This window comes from Ptiloglossa arizonensis, chromosome 9 (genome assembly GCF_051014685.1).
Source record: "Ptiloglossa arizonensis isolate GNS036 chromosome 9, iyPtiAriz1_principal, whole genome shotgun sequence".
In the NCBI taxonomy this organism is placed as follows: Eukaryota; Metazoa; Arthropoda; class Insecta; order Hymenoptera; family Colletidae; genus Ptiloglossa; species Ptiloglossa arizonensis.
The window spans coordinates 22169452-22193413 of record NC_135056.1 but is presented as its reverse complement, the minus strand read 5'-3'; the positions used below and the strand labels follow the sequence as shown (position 1 = coordinate 22193413).

Sequence of the window (23962 nt, the reverse complement as noted above, 5' to 3'; positions counted from 1 at the left end):
GTTTGGATATCTACGAGGGAATTGAACGTTTGAACGGTGATTGTAATTTCTTGGAGTACGTGTTCATTGAAAGAAGTAAACGTGAAACAATATTTAACCTTTTCTTCGGTCGACACCAGAGAACTTCTTCGGCTTTCCGTTCGCAATTCTTCGACCTGTGAATCATATGAACATAAAATATTAATAATGTGACATCTCTTTCCAACAGTTTGTAAATAATTTAAGAAACGCGACACGTACTCTGCTAATGGACTGCTTCCGAGACACCGTTTTCTCTGCCTTTAACACAGCTTCCTGAAATGAAAAATCGTAACATTACGTAAAGAATAACATTCAAAAGAATATAATAACACAATTCGAACAAGAGATTACCTCCTTCTTTTCTTCTTGTTTCTTTATCACCTTTTTCTGTAAATAGAAAATTTATTCACTCGAATTACAAGATTCTCGTTATTACGCCAAGAATACTTTTTAAACTCTCAAAAGCACAAAACAATTACCTTCTCCGCTTCCTTCTTTTCCTCAATTTTCTCTTCCGGTTTCTTCTGTTATATATGTAAGAAAAAAGACAAAGGACCGATATTAATATTTTCAATTCGTCCGTTAATTGCCACCCTATGGTAGGCAATGATTATATTCCACAATATGCTTACCTCGTTGTCAACATTTCGTAAACATTTCCGTAACCATGATTTTTAGCATTATATTTTCTAAGCTACTTATACATTCTAAAGACAAACACAGAGCACAGACAATACGAAACATGCTGCACGTTTAAAAAGAATACAGGTAAAGTTTTTGAGGAAAGTTTTATAGCCCAGCTTCTAAGGAAAGGGTGGTAAGAATTCTGTAAAAGCGCTTTGGATCGTTTGAGAAGTTCAAGTATTGTATTGCGTGTAAATAAAGCAGCGTTGGTGTATGTGTGACGATTTAAATTGGCTGAAAAGGAACGATGCAAATAAAAATCGCTGAAATTGATACCAAAATTCATTAGTAGGATCTGCGCATTAGTAAAGCTGAAAAAGAGAGAATAGTTTGTTTAAAAAAGCTGAGAATAGCGTTTCGCATACCACTCACGCATTATTTCACCGCAATGTAACCGCGTTAAATATTACTGTCGAAAAGCAATAAGGCGTTCGCATAAAGCTCATGTCTATTAATTCTTCGCAATGCAGTCGAAAGACCGATCTAATCGTTCGAGCGCATACTCTGTCAAATTTAAGTGTTCGATACCAATCACTCACCTGAAGAACTTCCAATTTCTGAAACAGAAAAGAGAAAAGTCTCGTTAGTAACTATCGCTATAAGGGAGGATGCTGTATACTTCCTATTGTGGCCGTTGTTTACGAAGTAAGTGCGTATATAATTACTTTTACTGCGTCGTTCGTTAACTTAAATAAACACACAAGGACTAAATCAAACCAAGGGGACATAAAACATTGTCAACCACAAGGGGTGTACGGAAAATAATGATTTGGTATTACCAATATCATATAGTGTACGGTGGATGAGTTTTCGATAATTGTTTCGGTTGAGCGTTTGCTTTCAAAATAAAAAACAAAAAATTGGTTCGTACCTTCTTGGGGCCAGGTGCGTCGATACCGTTTTGTTTGTTGTCAGGTATGTCCTTGAAAATAATTAAAAAAAATCTTGATACATTTTTGACACTTACAAAAAAAAGAATTGTCCATGGAAAAAAGTTATGAAAAAAGATAGTTCAACGCGCTTCTCTGTAGACAATTGAAAAGAGCGCTAACGTGGAAGTGACGGAAAGATAAGTCGAGATAAAAAATGATCGAGAACAGATGTTTGTGTAAATATGTGTTGCGTGTGTATGTGTACCTCCATTTGTGAAACAGTTTCTGAGTCTGGTTCTTCGATAATCGGCTCCGCGACGCTGGATTCGATTACACTCACCACTTCCTCCTCCTCTTCCTCCTCTTCGACGACACTTTCCTCGTAATCGTCTTCCTCGTCGCCACTCCAGACCGGACTATTCACCTTTTGTATCGCAATATCGATATGCATTTCAAATGAGCCGAATTATCATGCGAACGAAACGAAAAGTTAAATCGTTTTACAAATATCGTGAAATCGTTTCTTTTTTTCGTTCCACAGTTATCGTTCCTGTGATTGTGTTTCGAGTGTATATGTAAGGAGCGAATGTAACGAATGTTAATTACGTGATAATTCAAACACTAGGGAGAGGGGACACAAGAAGTGAGTAAAAGAAGCCCTTTCGATCGCAGACTGCGCAATGACAACAATAGTCTTACCTTCTCTTCTTTCTTTTCTTCCTTCTTCTCTACCTTCTTCTCTACCTTCTTTTCTTCCTTCTTTTCCTCCTTCTTTTCCTCCTTCTTCTCCTCCTTCTTTTCCTCTTTCTTTTCCTCCTTCTTCTTCTTTTGCTTTTCCTCCTCTTCTTCCTCCTTCTTCTACAATACGCACAAGGAATTGCATGCAACATTCAGGGGCAAGAACCGTTTGACGATGAACAGGAATTTCGTTTTATAAACATGGTACGTACAAGTTTCATTGTTACTATTCACTGAGGTTTCAATTGACAGGATTAACATCGACAAAACGTGTATGATATGGATTGTAACGTTGAACGAGAAAAGAATAATACCACATTTCTTATCTAAACGTACCCCGTTCCCTTAATTTCTTACCTTGACAACCAGTCGAGCGGAAGATTCGTCTTGACCGAACTCATTGCTGACCACAACCTTGTAAGTTCCGGAGAATGAAGTGTTGGCGGACGTAACGGTTAGTTTCATATCCGTGCCGTTAAAGGATATCATGATGTCCTTGTTGGACTTGATTACCGTCGAGTCTCTGCAAAAATAAAGAAACATTTCGATCCGAACAAAAGTAGGATAAAATACGGATAGGGTTCACGGGGTAGAAATTGATCGAATTAACTCACCTGTACCACGTGATGGTCACTTTGCGATCCTGCTTCGAGAGACTGGCGACCAGTTCGATCGATTTACCTTCCTCGATCGTCTGAAACCCGATGAAAACGTTACTTCGAAACCGATCGATCGTACACGAATTTTCACGAGTTTAAAAAACTTACCGCAGACTTCAAACCGGACGCGATCTTGGGTTTCTCGCCTTCGTCCATGATGTCCGTGACTTCCACCACCTGAGACGTTGCTTCTCCCTTCTCGTTGCGGGCTACCAACTTGTAGATACCTTTGTCAGTCGCCGACACTTGCTCGATTTCTAATTTCACGGCAAACTCACCCTGCGGATAAAATAAATTTCTTTCTCTCCTCTTTCCTTACGTTCGATCTTTCGATAAACGGAAAAGATTCTCGATCACGTACCTCCTTAACTTGTTCCACGTGCACCTTGTGCCTGGTATCTTGCTTAACGGCTTGCGTTTCTTTGAACCAAGTGCAATCCGGCGTGAACTTGGAAAGGACGTGACACTCGACTATGACCGTCCTCTTCTTTACGATTTTCACTACTTTCGGTTTCTCCTTAATCACAGGTATAACTGGAATCGCAGATCATACAAGTGTAAATAGTTGTCGTGTAACTACAATCGACGACTACGATCGAGATGACGGAAAAGATGGACTCACTTTCAACGTTGAGCGTAAGATTGGCGTTCAGTTCGCCGAGAGCGTTTTTGATGTTGCACTTGTACAAGCCGGAATCCTCTGGGCCGGGATCGTTCAAAGTCAATTTAATGTAATAAATATCTTCCTTTTCCTGTATAATACTGATCGAGATTTTCGATGACTCTTTGACCACCTTGCCGGCGTGGGTCCACACGATTTCGGGTTTCGGGTTCGCTTTGACTTTGCAGTCCATTATTACCAATTTTCCCTGATTTTGCGACTGTATGCGTGGCTTCTCGACGAAGGTCGGACCGTCGCCTTCCGGTTCCGGCTCGGCCTCGATGTTCAGATTCAAATTGGCGTTACTTTCGCCGTATTCGTTTTTCACGTGACACCTGTAGGTGCCGCCGTCCGGTGCCGATGGGTCCTGAAACGATTTCGATTATCGTCGATAAAGTTGATACGATCGTGAGTTTCAACGGTTCGCGTTGAACGGTCGTTGCTTACCTTGATTTCCATAATTAATTCGTAAACGTCCTCCTCGACGTTCTTCGTCTTGATCGAAATCTTGGACGATTCCTTGACAACGTTGGTCCCGCGGAACCACGTGACCTCCGGTTTCGGGTTCGCCTTGCACTTGCATTTCATCGTGATCAAGGTACCGGTTTCGTTCGGAATGATACGTGGTTTCTCGACGAACGTCGGCGCGAAACCAGGTCCTTCTTCTGCGTCTTGGGAAGATCCACGATTAGGCACGATCGCTAGCCAAGGTACCGTACTTCCGGCGGTGGTCGTGTATCGACCGGAAAACGGTCACCCCGGGTCGCAATTTTCATGAAAATTGCGATCGGGACGCCGAGAGAAACGGTTCGCTCGGAGACCCTTTCGTGGATTAGCGAATCTCGAAGATGTTAGTTTACTGCGATTCTCGATCCGTGTCTGAATTTCCAAGCTCCTCGGGCTTTCAAAATTCAGATCGAGATCGACGAGTTAAGAAGCAACGAGAGAAGGACTCCACGATTAGTTAGCGATAGCGCAACGTACTTACCTTACTTACCGCGGATACGGTGCACGGAAAAACCTAACTCGTGTTTCGCGCGCGATTCGTAAATCCGCGCGGGAAAACGGCGTTTCCCTCCCGAGGACAATTTCGAACGATTACGATAGAAAAGAACGTGTCGGGAGATGGAAGAACGAGGCTCGAGGGGGCTTCTCGTTGGTCTCTCTGACGATTACGGAAAATAAAAATAAAAAATGTATACAACGTTTCGAAAGATTGCATCGTCCGGCGCGAAGGGGTATAAATAAGAAAAATGAAAGAGAACGGTGGTAAGAGGAACCAACGAGAACCGCTTCTTTCTTGCATCGAGGGGGACTTGCCTTGGAAGTTGAGGGAGATGTTGGCGTTACTCTCGCCGAAGTTGTTAAACGCGTTGCATCGGTAATTCCCACCGTCGGCCTTGGTCGGATTCGATATCTCGAGCGTGAGCAAATAAGTGTCCTTGCCGGTCGCCTTGCGTGACATCTTGACGCGTTTGCTGTCGGCGATCGGTTTCTGGCCTTGGTACCAGGTAATGTCCGGTACCGGATGGGCTTCCAGGATACACTCCATAATTAGGATGTCGCCCTCCTGTCGGATAGTCGGTTTCTTCGGGAAACGCGGCGGCTTACCGTCCGGTATTCTGCGTGTAATCGATACGTGAAACACAGATCGTTAACGACGATTCTCCGTCGCGCGGAGATCGGATCTGCCGCGATCGATCCTTCGTTCGTCCATCGAGTACCGTGTGCACCGCGTCGCTGGGACATTTCGGAATACTCTCCGTGCGTCTGCGTTCTCGAGCTTCGCGAATCGAGGGAAAAAGAAAAGAAAAAAGAAAGCGAGCGAGGATCCCGGTGACCGTCGAAGTACCTCGTCGAACTCGAGCGAGTGTTCTTTCGACGATGGTAAGAGTTCTCGAAAGTCCAGCGACGCAACGACCGGCCAACTCGAGGACATTGCTCGACGTGCATACTTTAACTTGTCGCCCCCCTCGAAGTTCAGATTAATCGTCGCCACTCCTTGGCCGTGTTTGTTCTTCGCAACGGCTCTGTACTCGCCGGCGTCGCCTTTCGCCACGTTGTCGATCTTTAATCTAGCGAGATGGTAGAGCTTCTGATCGAGTTCCAGGGACATGTTGAATCTTCCCCCTTCGTTCACCTCTTCGGTACCGTGATACCTAATTCGTGCGCATCAAAACCTGCTGCATGCTGAATGCTTTTCGACTAGTAGTGACGCGATTCGGGAAGTACGCGACGATTCGCCAAGGAAATACCGTTACTCGTACGTTATGGTTCTTTTTCGATCCATTCGCTCGAGATACTCGGGGATAGTTGGAGCATGCGTGTCGGGACAACTACGAAACGAGGCTAAAGAGAGCCGCGTGTTTGCGTACTTCCGCGTGCACGGGAATAGGAAATCTTACCACTTGACACTCGGTTTTGGATCGCCGACTAATCGGCATTCGAAGGTGATGGTGTTACCGTCGTCGGATTGCCTTATTACCGGTCGTTCGGTGAAGGTCGGTTTAATACCGTCGTCGGGTACGGGCGCCTCGTCGCCTACGTTGACACAAACGAATCTACGTGTCGAGATCCCTTTACAATATTCTTTCGTTACGCTTAATCCCTTCGCACCCTTATCGTGGTCTCGTTTAACGCGGATCGTGTCGATTTCGATCGTCAACGATATCTTCAACCTGGTTGCGGAAGGTTTAAGCCCTTCGATCCAAGGTCAGAGCTACGTATCGATTCGATTTTACCGCTGCGCATCGTCGATGCTGCTTTACCGAACGTGCACGAGCAAAGATCGAGCTCGCCACGAATCACGCGTCCTGTGATCCTCTTGCTCGGTTCTCGACCGATCGCTCGCGATTCTATTTACAAGGTAATCGCAAATTTTTCGTCAAAGGTACGATCGATAATCGAGTACATCGTGGACGTCTGTCCGCCCGCCCGCCAGGCCGACATCTCGTAACTTAGGTTGCTTTCATCGACATTGTTTTATTCGTTTTCGCAAGACGTACGCTGCCATCGCTCTTTCTCCTCTCTATTCGCGATCCTCGCGCGAAAAGTGTCACGGATTACGAACAACGCGCGAGCTTTCGTTTCGCGAAACGTTCGCGACCGAACGGTGTCTACGAGAGAGTTCAACGCTCGAGAAACGTTAACCGGAGTCGCGCGTTCTTTTTTCCTTTACGATATCAAGCGATTCGAGCACAGTGAATCAAGTTTCGTTGTTTAGTCGTTTAGATTTTCTACGACAAAGAGAAGCTCGCGTACATTTACCACTCCACGAAAATCCTCCATAAACGCAACAGTTGGTTAAGCACGTTACACAACGAGTAATCAAAGTACAGTGTGCGTTTGTTCGGTTACGAGATCGAGTCTCTTTTATTAATGTACAAATTAATCGCTAACTCTCAAAGAACACATCTAAACGTGGGGGTGAGCTTGTGAACACATGTGCGCGCGCGCGTGTGCAATTTTTTATTATGACTCTCGATTATTATTGCATGATCGCGGTGACACGGACATTGCGTCGATGATCCACACGGCAAACATGGCTCGCGCGAATGAGAAATATAAAAAAATGTACGTGATTGCAGCAACCTAACGAAGCGTCAGCACGAGGCCGATCCGCGTTCCGTGGCGCCGATCGGATTTTTCTCGAGTGTCGTGGCACCGATCACGGTACCGATTTTTGGAAACGGATTGAAGAAGATCGGGCGCACTGGAACGCGAATCGAAATTAATTCGCGATTCAAGCAGCATTTCGTTACAGACGTTAATCAGACTCGGATTCTGCAGTCTACGCTCCCTCGCGAACGGTCCTCTTGTCCCTTTTTAGTCGTTCGACAAAGTTTCAACCGGGCTGTATATCGTCGCTCCGTCGAGCAGACAATCGATACGTGCTCATTGCTCGACCGAGATAAACCATTAAAAAATAAATGTCAGACGTACGGATGGAAACAGAGAATGGAAGAAAGTATCGAAGAAAAAAAAAAAAGAAGTGAAAAGAGGCTGGACCAACGGAAAAAATAAATAATAAAACAGCGTGAGAGTTCAATGTGGACGGTACAAGAAGTAGGACAGACATTGAAAGTGAAGTCAAAGACGTAAAGTTGTAGATAGGATCATCGATATACATCCCGAATTAGTAGAGCCAAAGAAAAGTGAAAAGATGGAAGCCGGTAGATCGGTTTGCATTTGTTTCGTGGCCGTGTAGGTACATCCGGTGGTTGCAAAACGTGGAAAATGTTCCGAGAAGGACGACGAGTGACGATACACGCGCGAAAAGAATAAAACATATACGTGGGTACGCGTACGCGAGATACGGAGAAAATCGACGGAACGCTGCTTTATAAGAAAATTAAGCGTGACCAAACAAATGTAAACTGCATCACCGGTATTCGAGTACACAGGTAGCGACAGATGGTTTCTTTTGTTTTTTTTTTGCCGATTTAATATGGTACTTACTGTCGAAGTTTAAGGAAATGGTAGCGTTAGACTCGCCGAGCTCGTTCTTCGCGGTGACTTTGTATTTTCCAGCATCCTCGACCGTCACATTTTTTATTTCCAGTGTCGCGAAGTACGAGTGACCATCTTTGTCGACGGTTAGCTAAAATTGGACGGCAGATTGAATAACGAAGCATCGAATTCGGTTCTAAATTTAAACAAAACTATTACGACTCTGGATGATTCGTAATACAGTGGACGAACAAAGACTGTAATCGATACGAGTTGGCTAACCTTATGCCTCGATGAGTCTTTGACCATATTTCCATCGTGAAACCACGTAACTTTTGGCGTGGGATCGGCTGTGATGCGACATTCGAAAAGTAGTCGTTTACCATCGTCTTCTTGTCTGATAGCAGGCTTTTTCGCGAAAGTTGGCGCGATGCCGTCTATTTGTCTGCAAACGCGGATCAAAATTTTCAAATAGGATTATCAAAATTTTCATTCGCTGTAAATTATCACGCAACACACTCGTCTATAATATAAGAGTTAACAATGTCGTCGTGTTTATTTCACGAACAGCGACCAATCTTGCAATGTTAACAAGTAACCGGCCACCTGGCCAGTGGAACGGGTCGATTCTAGATCGGGCGCAACAAAATTTCTACGAGATCGTAAAGTTACGGTGACTCGTTAGACAGTCGCCAAAATATCTTCCGCGCAAAGACGTTTCTTGTCGCGTTTTAGTTACGATTCTCGTTACGCATCGGAGATCCGTTCACGAGATATAGAAACGAGACAAAACTTGGCAAGACGGAGAAACCATTTTCTACGCCCGCTGACTTCGTTAGAGGATTCACTGTGATTTTCTCAAGCCCGATGCCAGAAATAACTTTTGTTTTGTTTAGACAGCACTGTCTACGAACGAACGATATCGCACTACGACCTCGTTGTTACCTAGCAGGAAGAGAATACCCTAATGGCTGATTTCACGGATGCTTCGACTATTAAGAGCCACTTTCAAATTCGAGTTTAACACCCTCCTTTCGTTCAAGGAACGTTTCATCTACGAACCGGCTTTCCTGGAAGATGTTGCGTCATCGTCGACGCCATTTTACGAAATGTTTCGGAACGTTACGGTCGAATTGTGTCGGTACGATCCATTAAGCGGAAACGATATAAGATGACATTTACCCAACGGGTGGAAAGCGACGTAACTTTTAAAACGTTTTAAAAACGACACGTTGGACGACACGATTCGACCGGAACGTCTCGAGACCACTTGTACTCTCGGTACATCAATATCGAAATACGAAACGGTAACGTTGCTTCTCTTCTTCCCGTACCGTTCAAGGGTTCTCTCCAAATATACAAAGTGCAAAGAGCCGATTACAAATTAATTTACCGCCGTTGTAACGGTCTCCCAAGAGTGGAAAAACCAACGAAACGTTACTCGATCGTTTGTACGCTCGTGTAGCCAATATGATCGCGCGAGAGTAAAACGCGGTAGCAGACGTCAGACACGTCGCAACTAACTTTAGCGAAGAAGTAGGCTGCAGCTGTTTCCTCGGACTTCCACGGTACGGTCGATCGGTCGATTGGTCTCCGTGGAACACGGTTAGATTTTAAGAGAACCAACGTAAAAGATTCCATTCGTTTCGATAATTGTTTTCACAGTAGGTTCGGCTCGTTTCCCGTTAACGCGGTGTTTTAATATTCGGGAAGGTTTCGCGTTAAAGGCTCGCGTTACTTTTAGAAATTTACGGGAATCGCGTCTGTCGATCCGATCCGAAAATACAACGCGTCCCGTCGGGCGCCTCGTCATACCACCCGGAGAACCAACTTTCGACCCAATTTCTATTTATCCGCGAAATTCAAGCAAACCCTCGATGAAAAACAAACATCTCTTCGCGGTGCTTTTAGCGAAGTCTAAACCGATCGATTCTTTCTTCGTCGCGTTTCTTCGAGCCGGCCGGTATACACGAGCCTATAAAAATATCTCCGAGGATCGCGTTATACGCGATACGTGACGTTTGAATGAAAATGTTCGCAGAAGACGCATCGGTGATAATTATAAGCCCGTTCCCGGAACAAATGTCGCCGGTTAAACGAACACAGAATGAAAATAGAGAAGGTGGGGCTCCCGATTCTATTTCCACGTTGACCAGTCAGCACCGTATGCGTGGGCAGTGGAAGAAAATTGAGCGATCGGTCAGCTAGAAGAGGCATAGCTGTTGGTTTCTCTTATCGGACGCGCGAGCGTTAGCGCACGTGAACGCACCCAAAAATAGCGAGCATTCCGCGACGGTTATTTTTACTCAACCGCATTTGATGTGCACCTAAACATTATCGACGAAACTGGTTGCGTCCCGATCGTTCGTTCGACGATCCACCATAAGAATCGTCGTACGATGTTTCATCGTTAGTCGAGCATTCGTCGAACGGTTAGTGACGGTAAAGTAAAAAATCGAGCGGAAAACAACCATTTGTAAGACACAACACACGCACACATCCGCGAACACGTTCGCGAAGAGCAAGCGGAACACTCACCCTTCTCTAACCGGTTCCACCGCAGCTAAAATCACACACAAAAGAAGAGCGTAATAAGCGAGGCAAATCAATCGTGAAACGCGCGTGAGATTTAAATAAGCGTTAAGAAAAACAATAGCGGTAATTAAGAAAAGAAAAGGTAGAGCCCAGAGAAGCGACAAACTGTCACATCTTTCAAAACCGTATGATCGGCGGACTTACTTTTCCCTAGGCTCGTCGACAGCTGGAAAACAACGAAATTTTGTTTCAATTCGGAAGGTGTCGATGCGCGAGAGAAAAGAAAAAAAAAGAAACAATCTCGAATTGAATACGCGCGAAATGTAAAAGTTAAAATCGAGTACCGTATCACTGTACGATCGGTAAGGAGAATCTCGAGACCCGAACGGAAAAGGTCAAGAACGTCTTTATCGATGGAGTTATATTTCGAGTAACGAGACCTTACGTAACGTCGAGTGGTACGATAGAAAAAGAAATCGCTTCGAATCGGTAGGAAAAGCCAAGGGTGTGTATACTCACGACTGAAATTAAGGTTAATCGAAGCCGCGACCTCGCCCATCTTGTTCTTGGCCTTGACCTTGTAGAGGCCAGCGTCGGTCTCGATAACGTCGTCGAGCTCCAGAACGACCATGAACTTGTTCGTCCCGATGCTCTGGATCCTGAAGTTCGTCCTGGCATCCGGGCTGAGCTCGGTTTCGCCGCGGAACCATGATATTTCCGGTTTCGGTGAGCTGACCAGCTGGCACTCGAATATCAACCGGTTCCCGTCGTCCTCCTGCCTAAGCTGAGGCTTCTGGGTGAAGCTCGGCGCGAAATCGTCGGCGACCCCCATGGCGTCGGGCCGCCTTCGCACCTCCCTTTACCGTAAATTTCACGGGTGGCGCGCCACCCTTCTCCCTTTCCGATCGAGAGCTCTGCCGCGGCTGCTTTCTTCGCTTCTCTTATCGAAGAAAATTTCGCCGACCTCTTTAGGATTGGTTCAAACGGCGCCGGCCCGCGGCACCATCCAACCTATCGTGTTCTCCCCTCGGTTCGCGAGGATCGCGACGACCGCCTCCTCTCGACAGTGTCCTCCTTACACCTAATTGATAAGCAATCGTTTCTTTCAAAATGGACATGTACGGGCTATCCGCAGATCCGCGATGGGACTAACGCGATGTCGATGCTGTCGAGGATACCGGCTTAGAAGATTTCGGTTTCGATCGTTCGCTTTTTGCGCGTGCACAAACGAAAGGGTAACATTTCGTTCGAATAGTTTTCATCGAGTACTTTAACGTCGAATCGATTCGGGAGTAGTCGACGTGTAATCGCAACGGTCCCATCGCTATCTCGGATAGATGAACAGATTTATCGTAAATACGCGACGTAAGCGAAAGGGCGGTGATTCTCTTTGGAAGATATACTTCTTTGAAGATACTCTTTGGATCTCGAGTACCGTGAAATCGTTCTTTTCGCAGCGGTACCTAAATAACTCGCAATCGCGCGCGACATTCGGATAGCGGCGGAAGTTCAATTTTTCACGCGTTACGCAACGATATCGAATTACCGAAAGTTTACAACGTCGGACGACCGTCGTCCGTGTCGCGGATTCTGTCTCTCCGTTTCGCTCGGATCATCCGAGCTTACGGGCAACTAGCTTTTATAGTCGTTAGCGGTTCCGTGCGTCGTTGAATGGAAGATTAATCGCTCGAAAGATTAAGAAGTCGGACGCGAGTAAGATTTGAGGAGTTTCCAGTTTCAAAATCGCGAGCAACGCGGGCCAAATTATTATATTTCACGCGTTACATCCAAATTCGAGAAATGATATATCGCCGCTAACAAAATCAAAATAGAACTTTATGTAATTCAACGAAAACCACTTCGTCCTCGCGGAAGTTTTTCGCTCGTACGCTCCGAACGATTATCTTGAAAATTTCGATCGTTAAGGTACGGACGGTTGTCCGTATCGTTGATACGTTTGTCGAACGTTGCTCGAGAAACGTCGATTTTCAATGGTCGATAGGCTCGATTTTCCAGCACCGTCGACCCTTACTTTCGATCACGGGGTAAATCGATTGTTCGAAATACGCGACAATGACGATACAAGGGACGCAAAGCTGCAGAAAAACAACCGGAGAACGACGGATGGAGATTGACCGTGACGAATGGCAAATTTCCGTGGAATCCGTGACTCCAAGCATATTTTCCAAGACTTCCAAGGCCGAACAATGACGCAAGGTCTCTATTATTAATACGGCTCTTGGCTCGAAAATAGGTGGACCAGTTATCTTGGTAATCGGTTATTATGTTTGGCATCTAACCGTGGAAACGTAGACATTTAGGTCGCGATACAACTCGCGAATCGAACAAACATTTTCGAAAGCTATCGGAAACGAGACTCGAGGAAACGGAAGCTTTCTCCAGCCCTTATTTCCCACGGGCGCAAGTTTTCCACTCGCGAGTATCTGCAAACTTGCATTCGGATTCGTTGCAATCGTGCGCAACACGATGCACAATAATCGTACGATCGTCGAAGCAGAATCTACTGGTAAAAGTAGATTCACTCCGTTAACGCAACGCTCCCCGAGAACTTGCCATCGAACAAAAACGGCAAAAGTCGTAGGAGAGCGAAAATGAATAAACGGCGGCGTGCAACGTCTGATGGGCCGGAGAAATGCAAAGCAGAACGAACGGACGAAGTGTTACAACGTCACGGTAAGACTTGGCAACGAGCCCCGAAACATTCTCGAGATTGCTATGCTTCGTAACAACCGTTCTCATTCTATCCCTTCCCAACCGTTTCATTTTCATTTTCGTCCGGTTTCGTTAACTTCGCGCGACCGATTCCTGTCCGATGAGATTGGGCGTGTGCCGGGAGTGCGCGTGCACGTCGTCGGCGTTTATGAACGCGAGTCGTACGAACCGATCTCTTCCAACCAATCGGAGGAAAATTGTCCAGCGAATCGTCGCGACGTTACACTCGCAACGAACCGGCCAACGATTCCGAAAGACGCGACGAGAAAGAAGAATACGAGAGGGTAGTTGGAATAAAACGTAGAAACGGCACCAGAGAAATACGAAATAGTCCGCGACTTCGTATCGGAAAACGATCAGGGTTAACGACCTCCATTTTCGGCCGACCTTTCCGAACACCGAGTTCCTTGCTCTTTGTTCGAGAAACACTTTTGACAGGAGGGTTCCGCGTGTGCCAAGTAAAGAAGGGAATGACCGAAGATCGAAAGGGACGTTCGAACACGGTAGGTATTGCACGATCGCCTAAATATAACTGAAAATTTCAAGACGCCGAGCTTCGCGCACGAACGAATACCTCGCGAAATTGCAACCTCCGAGCGAACGTTCGAAGCGTTTTACGATCGGAAACGTCGAGACGCTATTGTCGCGTCCTCAAAGCCTAAATCGATCGACGAAGTTAACGATGGCCGCGTTTCGATTCAATGGAAACTTTGGCAATCACCTAGAATCGGAGGTCGCGGTTGACCGTCATAAAAATAGTCGGTCGTTATACCGACTAGCCATTTTTATGAATGAAAGACAACCAATGGACCGCGATCGGGGGTGAACAACGCGCCGCGATTGCTCCGCGCGACGAACCCGTAGCTCGAGCAACGATACTCGAACGATATCGTGCCGATCGGAAAAGGAACACTGGGATCGCGTAAAAGTGGAATTTTACTTTTGACGATCGGTCGTCGAAATTAACGAGCGAACAGGTGTTTCGCGCCAACGTCTGCGCGCGCGGTCTCGATATTTTCGGGACGGTGTGTAGAAACGAAGCTTACGACTTGGCATAATTTTATTGTCTTCCCGCGATGTAACGTATTCGATGACAGCTTGACCTAATAACAAGTGGCACAATGTAGATGCGGTTATAAAAAGAATGGAACGAATGAAACATTATGTAGCAATGACGAGACGAAAATATCGCCTGCGAAACGGTGTCGTGGCGTTCGTTGGTCGAGCCTAAACGTTCGCGTCTGGTTCGAATACGTTTAACGCCCAACGAGCTACGCGTCCTCCCTTACCTCGAAAACGAACCGACCACCGGATCGGAAATGGACATTATCGAGAAAACGTTGTTCGTAATTCGAAGCCGATGTTCGAAATCGAAACGGAAGTCGAGAACGAGGGAGAGGGAGGGTACCGAGAAAATCTACGAGATTTATAATCCAACAGCGCGGGACCGTCACGAGGGAGTGATTCACGTCTCGAATTGCGGCAACGGGAAGAATATTAGGTCATCGGAGAAGCTAATACCGAGATAAACTTACCGAGCGCACTATATCCGACCTAGAAGTTAAAATTATTGGTCGAGGTATGCGTTCCGGCGCACTCTTCTCCTGTCTATACTACTATTTTCACGGCATCGTACCCGTCGCAACGGCTATTTCCGTAGACTGACTCAAAGCCACGCTAACACGAGTCGACGCCATCGAAATCCTATATCGACGTGCCCGATTTATTCGCGAAGACGAGGGAAGCCTTTTCTTACCCCTACCAACGCCGACGCGAAATATATCGCGTATTACTTATCGCGATACGTTACTCGTCGGAGCGAAATCCAACTAATCGTCCGGTAGAGAAATCTACAGCGAACGATATTTTCTCGAATGTCGTTAAACGTAAATAAAAACGTACACCAAGCGTAAACAACGACGAGCCGTGTGCCCCTTTCGAAAGGAAGGGGAATGTCACGAGGATCCCACGGAGGATCGGTGATATACGCGCGAGGGAAAATATGACTAATCGAGCTGTTTTTAACCGAGGTTCGTCGAGCGACTAGAATCGACAACGGTTAAAAAAAGACCAGCGATATATCGAACGAAATGATTCGACAATGACAACCGACGTCCAAAAACAATAAGTTAGTCATCCCGTGCTAATTTCAACGGGCTTCGACGATCAACAGGTGTAATTTTGCTGGCTGGCCGACCATGAAGTCTATAAATATCGCAAACTCGAGCACGTCGAGTGAAAAGATCGGTGAAGAATTTTTGACAGATCGAATCCCCCTATGATCGATACCGCGATAAGTGGCGCCTTAATTGGTTCTCGCGTTACCTTTTACGGACGTTCGTCCAAGAATTCACGGACGAGAAACGGGCGTCGTTGCGTTTTCTTTTTTTTTTCTTTTTTTTCGAGAAACGGTTCGTCGACGAGACAAAAGAACGAGGGTGAAAATCGATGGACACGGAGACGAACAAGCGAACGTAGAGGCGACGAAGAGGCGAGGATCCGAGTGATGGACGAGCAAGTCGGTGGAGACACGAGAGGACGGTCGAAACGGAAGAAAACGTGCTCGCGGAAAATGATCGAAAACGACCAGTGAAACGACGACCCGTCCTCTCCTCCTCACGTTACGTCTTTCTAAAAATAAGTGGACTTCGAGCCTAGATACCTAGATAGTAGTCTACGAATAGTTCTTGTTGGTTGGACGCGACGAGACTCGTGGCGATTTGTCACCGAGCCGCCGAGCGATTGTTTCGACGATCCAGGAAAGAAATCGTCACCGTTCGTCCGTAGTTCGCGTGGATTCACTTCTCGCGTACGACACAGCCGATTGTCCTTAAAGAGACACACGTGTCAAGGTCATCGGATCGACGATTCGCCCGCGTTTCGAAAAGCTGTGCGTTTCTCCAACGAGTTCGAGCCTCGCGGAATTCCGTAGCCAACGCGCGGAACGTACGCCGCGGAACACACTCGAAGCACTCGAAAGAGGTAGATCGTTCTCAAAGGTAGCGCGCACCGAGAAGAGGGTACTCGAGCGATACCACTCGCGCAGCTTCCGTACGGCACAAAAAATCGCAAGTTTTTACACCCGTGTCGGGAAACGAGAAAACGTTACGCACCCTTCTGGTCCAAAGATCTCCGAGACTACGAGATAGGATTGCACTTGGTCGCGTGCCCGCCAACGAAACGAAACGTAACACTTTGAAGCACTGCTGGCACCAGATGCACACGCGATTCACCGTGTAGGCGAGGGACGAAACCAGGGGGGGAGGGTGGCGGGTGGAAAGGGGTGAAGTCGCGGGTGCCAAAAAGGGAAAAGGGCGCACTGAACTTTACGTCCGTTCTCGGTCGTTCGTTCGCTCGCTCTCTCGTACGCTCTCTCGTACGCACGCAGGCACGCGCTCAGTCTCGCTCGTTCGTTCGTTAGCTCGCTAAAAAATCCAGCGTGTCAAACAGGGGAACTTACTTGAGACGGTTGCTCAAATGTATCCAAAGTTCGGGTACGATGGCCCGGCGTGATAGAAATCCTATTGTGTCTTCCGACTGCTGACACCTCGGGCAGGCAGAACGGTCGATCGCGAGAGCGATGGAGTGGGTCGAGCTCGCGGCCCGTCGACGAGATTCTCGCGCACTTTGCTTCTCGAAGGGTCGTAACGAACGAGGAAATAAAAAATAAATAAAAATTACGAACAATTGAACTCGGTCGTCTTCGTCTTCGTCTTCGTCGTGGTCGTGGTCGTCGTCACTGTGTGGTCGTCACTCGGTTTATACAGTTTATCCTGCTCGTTCGGCCCTGTCTCTCTTGTCTCCCCTTTTATATCGGAGCGCCTGTATTGGCCGTCCCAGTCACCGGGGCCCCGCGCGCCAACTAACCGCACGAAATACCGCCGTGACACCTCGAGGTGGAGATCAACGTTAACGCGCGTGCGCGTGCGCGGGCTCCCCCGGCGTATCGCCGCGCGTACCCGCGACCCACCCCGCCCTTCGACACCCACGCCCTCCTCGTTCGAGGATCGGCTCCTGAACCTCCGACGCCACCCTGCTCCTGCGCTTCCTGCGCCTCCTCCGCGATCGAACCAACCCCCGCCCCTCTCGGATACACCGTCACTCTCACCGTCCACGGATCCACCCCTTGACGCCCGCGTACCGTTCTGCGATGCCCCGACCCCTTTCCGCTTGGCACTTCCGTCGCTATTGAACTTGAAACCTTGTAATTAGCGGGGACGCGGAGAATATTCGTTCCTGATGAACTTGAAACCAGACCGCGAGAATAACGACGCCGACACCGTTCACCGAGAAAGTATGCCCCGCGACCGCCCTCCGACCATAAATAGCTCTCACTCTCGCTCTCTCTCTCTCTCTTTCTCTCTCTTTCTTTCTCTCGCTCGCTCTCTTTCTCTCTTCGCGTTACTTTGGAAATTTCACACGGTCACGCTTCGACCGATCTATTTACATTGTCCCGAGCGGCGAGGTTTCGTCGTTCGAGTTTCGAAAACCGGGGATAAGATACAACGGAGCCGGGTAATTGTCAAACGATCGCGAACGTTCAAGGCGGACCGGGCTGAAAAAAGCAACCGAGGAGAAAATAAACTTTACGGTGGATTAATTGCCGATGCGGCTAAATCAGTCCGATGACGGTTCGATCGACGAAGAGAAGTCAGCGTTGAAGAATTTTACGTTGACGTACTCGGATCGAAATTAGCATCGCAAGGCGTGACAATGTAGCCCGCCTTTTTTACGAAACGCGTCACCGCGATGCGCGGGTTTGATCATCCTCGTTGGTACACGGCCGAGGTGGGCCGCGTCGGTGTACGGCGTCGCGACGCGACGCGCCGAAATTTTTCCTCGACGATGCCCGTGCAAAAGTAGAAAGATGCCCCGCAGCGGGTGGGAAATAGAACACCGTCCGAAGAAAAAGTGGGTCTTGGCCAATGTTCCCGACGAAAATAAGTTTTTCGATCGCATCGGCGATTCGAAGGACCGATCGGCTTTTTTGCCATTGAGCAACCTCCGCGTCGATGTAACGTCGCGCGTAGCAACCTTTAATCCCAAAGTCACGATACTCGTCGCGAGTCTCGGTTTTGCCGAGCTTATCCCAAGATTCTGTGAAACATTTTTGGCCGCGATTCAAGACACCGATCGAGCCCACCGTGTCGATATCTCTGCTCAAATTTTCCGTGGTTCTCGTCTGACTAACACGGCACGTATTTACTCCCGGAACCGAGTTTCTCGGGCAGCTTCGCTCCGCGCTACCGAAACGATTCGATAACTCGACGATTCCCAAATCCTACGCCCGTATCTTCATCGGAGAGTATCGTGAGAGGGTTTTATCGATTCGAGATCGACGAAAGTATTATTTGCGCGCGTGATTCGAAGCTCGAACGACCGTGGTGCGATCCAAGGATCTCGAACGCTGAAACACAGTTGACTTTCTCTCGTTCGAGAAAGACCGTGCGAACGCGTCCAGATCGTTTGCATTATTTTTAAAAATGCCACGTTCGGACTTGTATTTTTAGGGTGTTTCGTTTCCTCAGGGATTTCCAGTGTCGGATCCGTTTCGCGATTCGTCTTAATAAACGGTGAGAAAAATGAGAAAAGAGACGAAAGAGAGTCTCTTCGTTACCCACGCGAAAACTGTTACAATATGTTTCTCGGTGAGCAACGCGCGAGAAAGATGGAGAGGGAGACGCGAGCTCGAGGGAGAAATCTCGCACGCGATGCCGAGATACGAGTCTCTCTTGGTTCTGGCAAGCCAAGGCACTTTTCTAAATATACACGATCGCCCCTCACCGCTGAATCTATCTTTGCGTATTAGAATCTATACCTAACGACCCGAACACTCGTACTTCCACCGTTTTACGGATCGCTACGACGCGATGTTATTCAAGAATCGATCGAGCTGCTAATAGCCGCTCGGTATCGAAATTAACGTTCTTCTCTTTTCTTCCTAGCGACTTCACGGACGCTCTTTTTGGCTCCGTTGCCATCACGAGCCACCGTGACGACCACATTCTATCGTCGGACGTATCGTTCGAGTCACCCTTCGCGACGTTTGCGTCACATTTTCGAAAGCCCCGTGGTGCGTTAGGTCGCGTGTACTCAACGATTCGAAGAATTGGACGAGAATCAACGAGACGTTTCGGACAATGCGTTTGTTTCGTCCGTGGGCCGAGATGTTCGCACGATTCGCGACGACGACAACGTTAAAGGAATACGCGCTCGAAAACGACCGTGAAAATTTGACCTGGAATAATCCGAACGAAAACAACGATACGCCAGAATCGGAATTTTGCGCGGTGATTTACGGCGAAGAGTATACGGTTCGCCGCGGGCAAATAAGCAAATTCACCGTGCTGCGTAAATCTCGTGTTTTCGCGGAAACGAGCGCGCAAGGGTCAAAAGAGAAAAAAAGAAAACCGGAGAGGGCCTCGGCATTGTGAGCAACGCTCCAACGGTTTACGTTACGGTAATGGGACTTTCGATTTCGTAAATGATCGAAATCTGGTCGGATTCTCGGGCAAACTTCGACAGAGAACGCGCGTCGCAAAAACGGAACGCCGTTGCATCTTTAATCGTTTTTGTAAAGCGTACCTTTCTAACGAGTACGCATCGATTCTCGTCGTTCTCCCAGCGCTTACTATTCGTCCACTTTACGTTTAACCATTCCTGTTTACCGACCTCGTTAAAGATACTTTTGGATATGGCAAATCCCGACAAGAATCGATCGCGAGGAAATTGAAACGCAGAAACCGTCGAATATTTTTTAGCAACGCAACAACGCGCGTTAAAGTTTCGGTTACCGTCACAGGCGGACAGACGAATTCGAGCGACTCGAAATTAGGTTCGAAAAACACGCTGATGACACATCCATAGAAACAACGGTAAAACAATGGAAGTTTCTTCGTCCGAAGTATTCTTCTTTACCCTTGGGATTCGTGGAAATTTTCTTTTCGCTCGAAATCGTCAATCTCGGTGAAATTCGCGAACCGACCTCTCGTCGCGAGTATTCTCTGTCTACTGTTTACCAATCTATTGCGTTATACGTTATACGTTACACGTTACACGTTACACGTTACACGTTACACGTTACACGTTACACGTTACACGGTACACGTTATACGTTAGACGTTATACGTTAGACGTTATACGTTACACGTTACACGTTACACGTTAATACTTTGATAAACGGAAAGCTTTCTCCGTGTCCGTGCATTAGGTGCCAATACGGCGGACTAGGCGAGAGCGATTACGTTTCTAGACTCATCTCTGCCCTTTTATCGTTTACGCGATTTAATTATTTTCGCAGGTCGGTCGCGTTATCGAAGCTAGAATGGTCTCAGGACCACTGGTCTACGTCAACGTGACACGCGGCATGGCATTCCAAGTTTGACGTATGACCGAGGAGGAGACTCAACGTCACGCATTCGTTACCGAGCGAATGAACCACGTCGCTAGAATTTCTCGCACTTTATGCTCGAAATATTTTTAGTACGCGTTACTTTTAGCCCGGGATACGAAAAAAAAAAAGAAAAGAAAAGAAAAAAACAGAAGTAATATCGCGAGTCTCCCGGCTTATTGCCTCTCGATTCTTTTATTCCAGCAAGCGTTGTCCTCTCTTGGTTGCCACGTTCTTTCGCTTTTCTATCGCGGTATCGTAGCATCGTTTCGCTACTGGTGTATACGCGATCGTTCGCGCGAATACGATCGGCCGAAAATTAATTCTACGCTTTCGACTCGTTTATTTACAAATTTCAACCGTCGAGATACGTCGCGAGTGTTCCAGACGATCGGTGAGATCGAAAATCGCGAACGAGCTCGTAGAAGTGTTTATCTCGCGCGTGTACGATCGGCGCTCTCATGACCGACCTAAATACAGTATCGCGAGGCAATTCGCGCGCAGAGCCGTGTGTTTATCTCCTCGCATCTTTACAGTGCCGCGTACTTTTGCCACGCGAGCAACGTTTGCATTACGTTTATCGCGGACGCGTTCCGCAGCTTCGTCCCGATCCACCTGACGCTCGATACTCGTTAAAACGAGAAACTGGCTGCGACCGGGACCGAGACGATGGTGGTTATAAATTCACGACGACGTAACCGTGGATGATCACTTGTTTGTTCGATTTGTTCGATTATCAGATTTTGTTCGAGCGAGTGGACCCAGAGTGGGCGAACGGCTCGAGTATATGGAACAGCCGATCTAAACTTAGTCGTTGGTCCGCTCTGGAAATAGATGTTATGAGTGCGAGGACAGGACAAGATACCGGCCCCTATTATGCGTACAACCGCGTATCACGAACGACCACCTCTTGCTCCACCCTGGGACCGTGGATTCCTCGAAGAACACCTGCTTTCTTCTCAATAGAGGTACAAGTTCAGATGCACCGAACTCGTACGACGTGTGCGCGCCACGACCGACCGAGAAAAATATCGAAGCTATTTGTAACTCGTCGTTATCGCCAACCACATCTGTAAACAACGTTACGGTCACCCGAAGCAACCGAGCCTTGGACACGCAACCCTGACGAAACCCCGGGGATACGTGACAAAAGACACGCTGTTTCTTTTCCTCCTCTGTTTTTCGACCTACTTGAAGATTCGTCGGAACCGTCCCGAGAACAAACACTTCTCGAGGGACTTTTTTTAAAACTCGTAATACCGTTTCGACTAACCTGAAACTTCCATACGCGAAAGAACGAGAAAAGGATAACCCAGTCGGGTAGATTTTTCACGCAACGTGAATCCTGGTACAAATTCCCTAGCATTGACCCGCAAAGTTGCGCGACGGTTGCACATGGCGCTTAAAACACACTTCGGCTATAAAAGACGCGCGTCTACCGTTTACGAAAGTTTTACGCTAGGAGTACGCGAGCCACGGTGACGAAACCTTTCCGTCGAGTTTTCTCGCGCGTGTCCAACGATTTATTTAGCGAGCCGATGTCTATTTCGGGTGAAATTGCATCCGTGGCGCGTTAAAATTAAAATCGCCGCTTTGTAATTCTCCGAGCATCTCTCCGGGGTAACGTAATTGGGCGCGGGCGTCGCCGGATTTTTAATATACGTGTCACGTTGGGAACAAGATCGTTGAATACTCGAGGTGAGTCGTAAACAGCTTCGCGTCGCAGCGAGTTGCTACGCCTCGCGAAAGAAAGAAAGAAAAAAAAAAAAGATACGCGGTGAGGATTTCCGATCGAGTCGAAATTCGAAATTTTTATCGATGTCGTCAGAGTCGTTTCGGCTGCAACTCTTCGCCCGACTTCGCCAAATAAACTTACCGCCGAACGACTTTCTCTGGTTCGGGTAATTCGCAGCCTGGCCGAAATCGGCCGAGGGAACCGCGTTCGCGCGTGTACACGCACGCGTGGCACGCGTGTGCGTGTACCCGCACGAAAATGATAAACCCGAGGTCCAAAATTCTGCGATTCTGCATTTCTTGTCTCTCTATTCTTAGTCTACCGCACTCCCACGCGGTTACTCAATACCCTCGGACGCGTATTATTCCCTCGACACTGTACAATCTGACAATTCTATAACAGATTCAGAATGTATCTCGAAATACGCGACACAACACCAAACGCGTACGCTCTAGAGCGAGCGGATCGAACGTGTGCTGAAGTAAAATTCTTTCGCGCGAGCAATTACTTTCGAGAGAATCGATTTTCGAAACGCGACGAGTTCTATTTACTAGCTTTTCCTTGGTCAGGGGCGCGCGAACCAGCATTTGCGAAACGTATCGTTTCGTGGTTGATAACTCGTGGAAAGAAAGTTCACTGTACATTATTAATTTATTCGTTTAAAAGCGATCGAGTCTACCGTACGGTTCGAGACACCCTGTATTAGGTAACGAACAGGTTATTAACGTAAAACGCGAGTTAACGAGGTTTAGACGTTTTCCAGAACGAATACTTTCCTTATCGGGATCTATCTGATCTGTGTCCTTATAAACAAAGGGTTTGCGTTCGCGTAGAAATAAGTATCTAAAGTTTCCGGCATTGTTTTTGCATGTATTCCACTTCCAGTACTATTAACTTCCATCCGATACACCAGTATAAATGTATATACTGACCCGAGCTATCTATCGTTAACAAATCTTTAATTTTTTACGCTCGAACGCTTTCTCCAATTTTCCTTTGGAGCTTCAGTTAAGTACCAAGTTTCGATGGCAGGTTAACGGTTAGAGTTTAAAACTATTGGGTCGTTCGGAGAGTAATTTCGTTTTCCAAAATGGAGAATATATAATTTAATCAAATGTTTATACACTCTGAAAAAATCGTGTTTCATTTTCACCAAAAAAAATGAAATGACTTACCGAACAAAACAATAGAATTTAAAATGTAAAATTAAACATACCGTGATTAAGAAATCAAAATTTAACCGTCCAGTCGAACAACGTTACGAGTAAATCTCGGTAGAATGATTTTTGTTCGAATAAAATTCTGTCCATTTCCAGTGACATCTGAGCTGAGTACAATCTCGACGCATTTCTAAATACCGAGAGATATCATCGTAATGTTCACCTTCCTTGGCGTTGGTTGCGCAATAGAAACATTAATTAACGAATCGTAATGATAATTGAAACGGTGAAGTAAGCATCGTGTCGACAACCCGGATGTCGGTAT

The 23962-nt window shown here is 47.0% G+C and overlaps 1 protein-coding gene across 36 annotated transcripts in view; it reads right to left on the bottom strand.

Annotated features, from left to right (window-relative positions):
• The window catches only part of Bent (projectin protein bent), a 67941-nt gene extending 50734 nt beyond the window's left edge, over positions 1-17207 (bottom strand). For 22 of the 36 annotated variants that reach the window (XM_076320734.1, XM_076320736.1, XM_076320735.1 and 19 more), the window contains exons 1-21: positions 16813-17207; positions 11139-11700; positions 10824-10845; positions 8367-8529; positions 8094-8235; positions 6041-6176; positions 5591-5794; positions 4956-5257; positions 4083-4300; positions 3597-4002; positions 3336-3508; positions 3083-3253; positions 2930-3009; positions 2673-2838; positions 2277-2435; positions 1577-1627; positions 1245-1262; positions 501-545; positions 373-408; positions 241-294; positions 99-155 (exon numbers count right to left, since the gene is read on the bottom strand). In XM_076320734.1, the coding sequence (XP_076176849.1) occupies positions 99-155; positions 241-294; positions 373-408; positions 501-545; positions 1245-1262; positions 1577-1627; positions 2277-2435; positions 2673-2838; positions 2930-3009; positions 3083-3253; positions 3336-3508; positions 3597-4002; positions 4083-4300; positions 4956-5257; positions 5591-5794; positions 6041-6176; positions 8094-8235; positions 8367-8529; positions 10824-10845; positions 11139-11451 (2916 nt within the window). In that variant the 5' untranslated portion in view covers positions 11452-11700; positions 16813-17207. Of the gene's footprint in view, positions 1-98; positions 156-240; positions 295-372; positions 409-500; positions 546-1244; positions 1263-1576; positions 1628-1842; positions 2044-2276; positions 2436-2672; positions 2839-2929; positions 3010-3082; positions 3254-3335; positions 3509-3596; positions 4003-4082; positions 4307-4955; positions 5258-5590; positions 5795-6040; positions 6177-8093; positions 8236-8366; positions 8530-10823; positions 10846-11138; positions 11701-16812 lie in introns of those variants that run through there. The other 14 variants (XM_076320753.1, XM_076320756.1, XM_076320758.1 and 11 more) reach the window with 6 other exon arrangements.
• Between the last annotated feature and the right edge of the window lie 6755 nt (positions 17208-23962).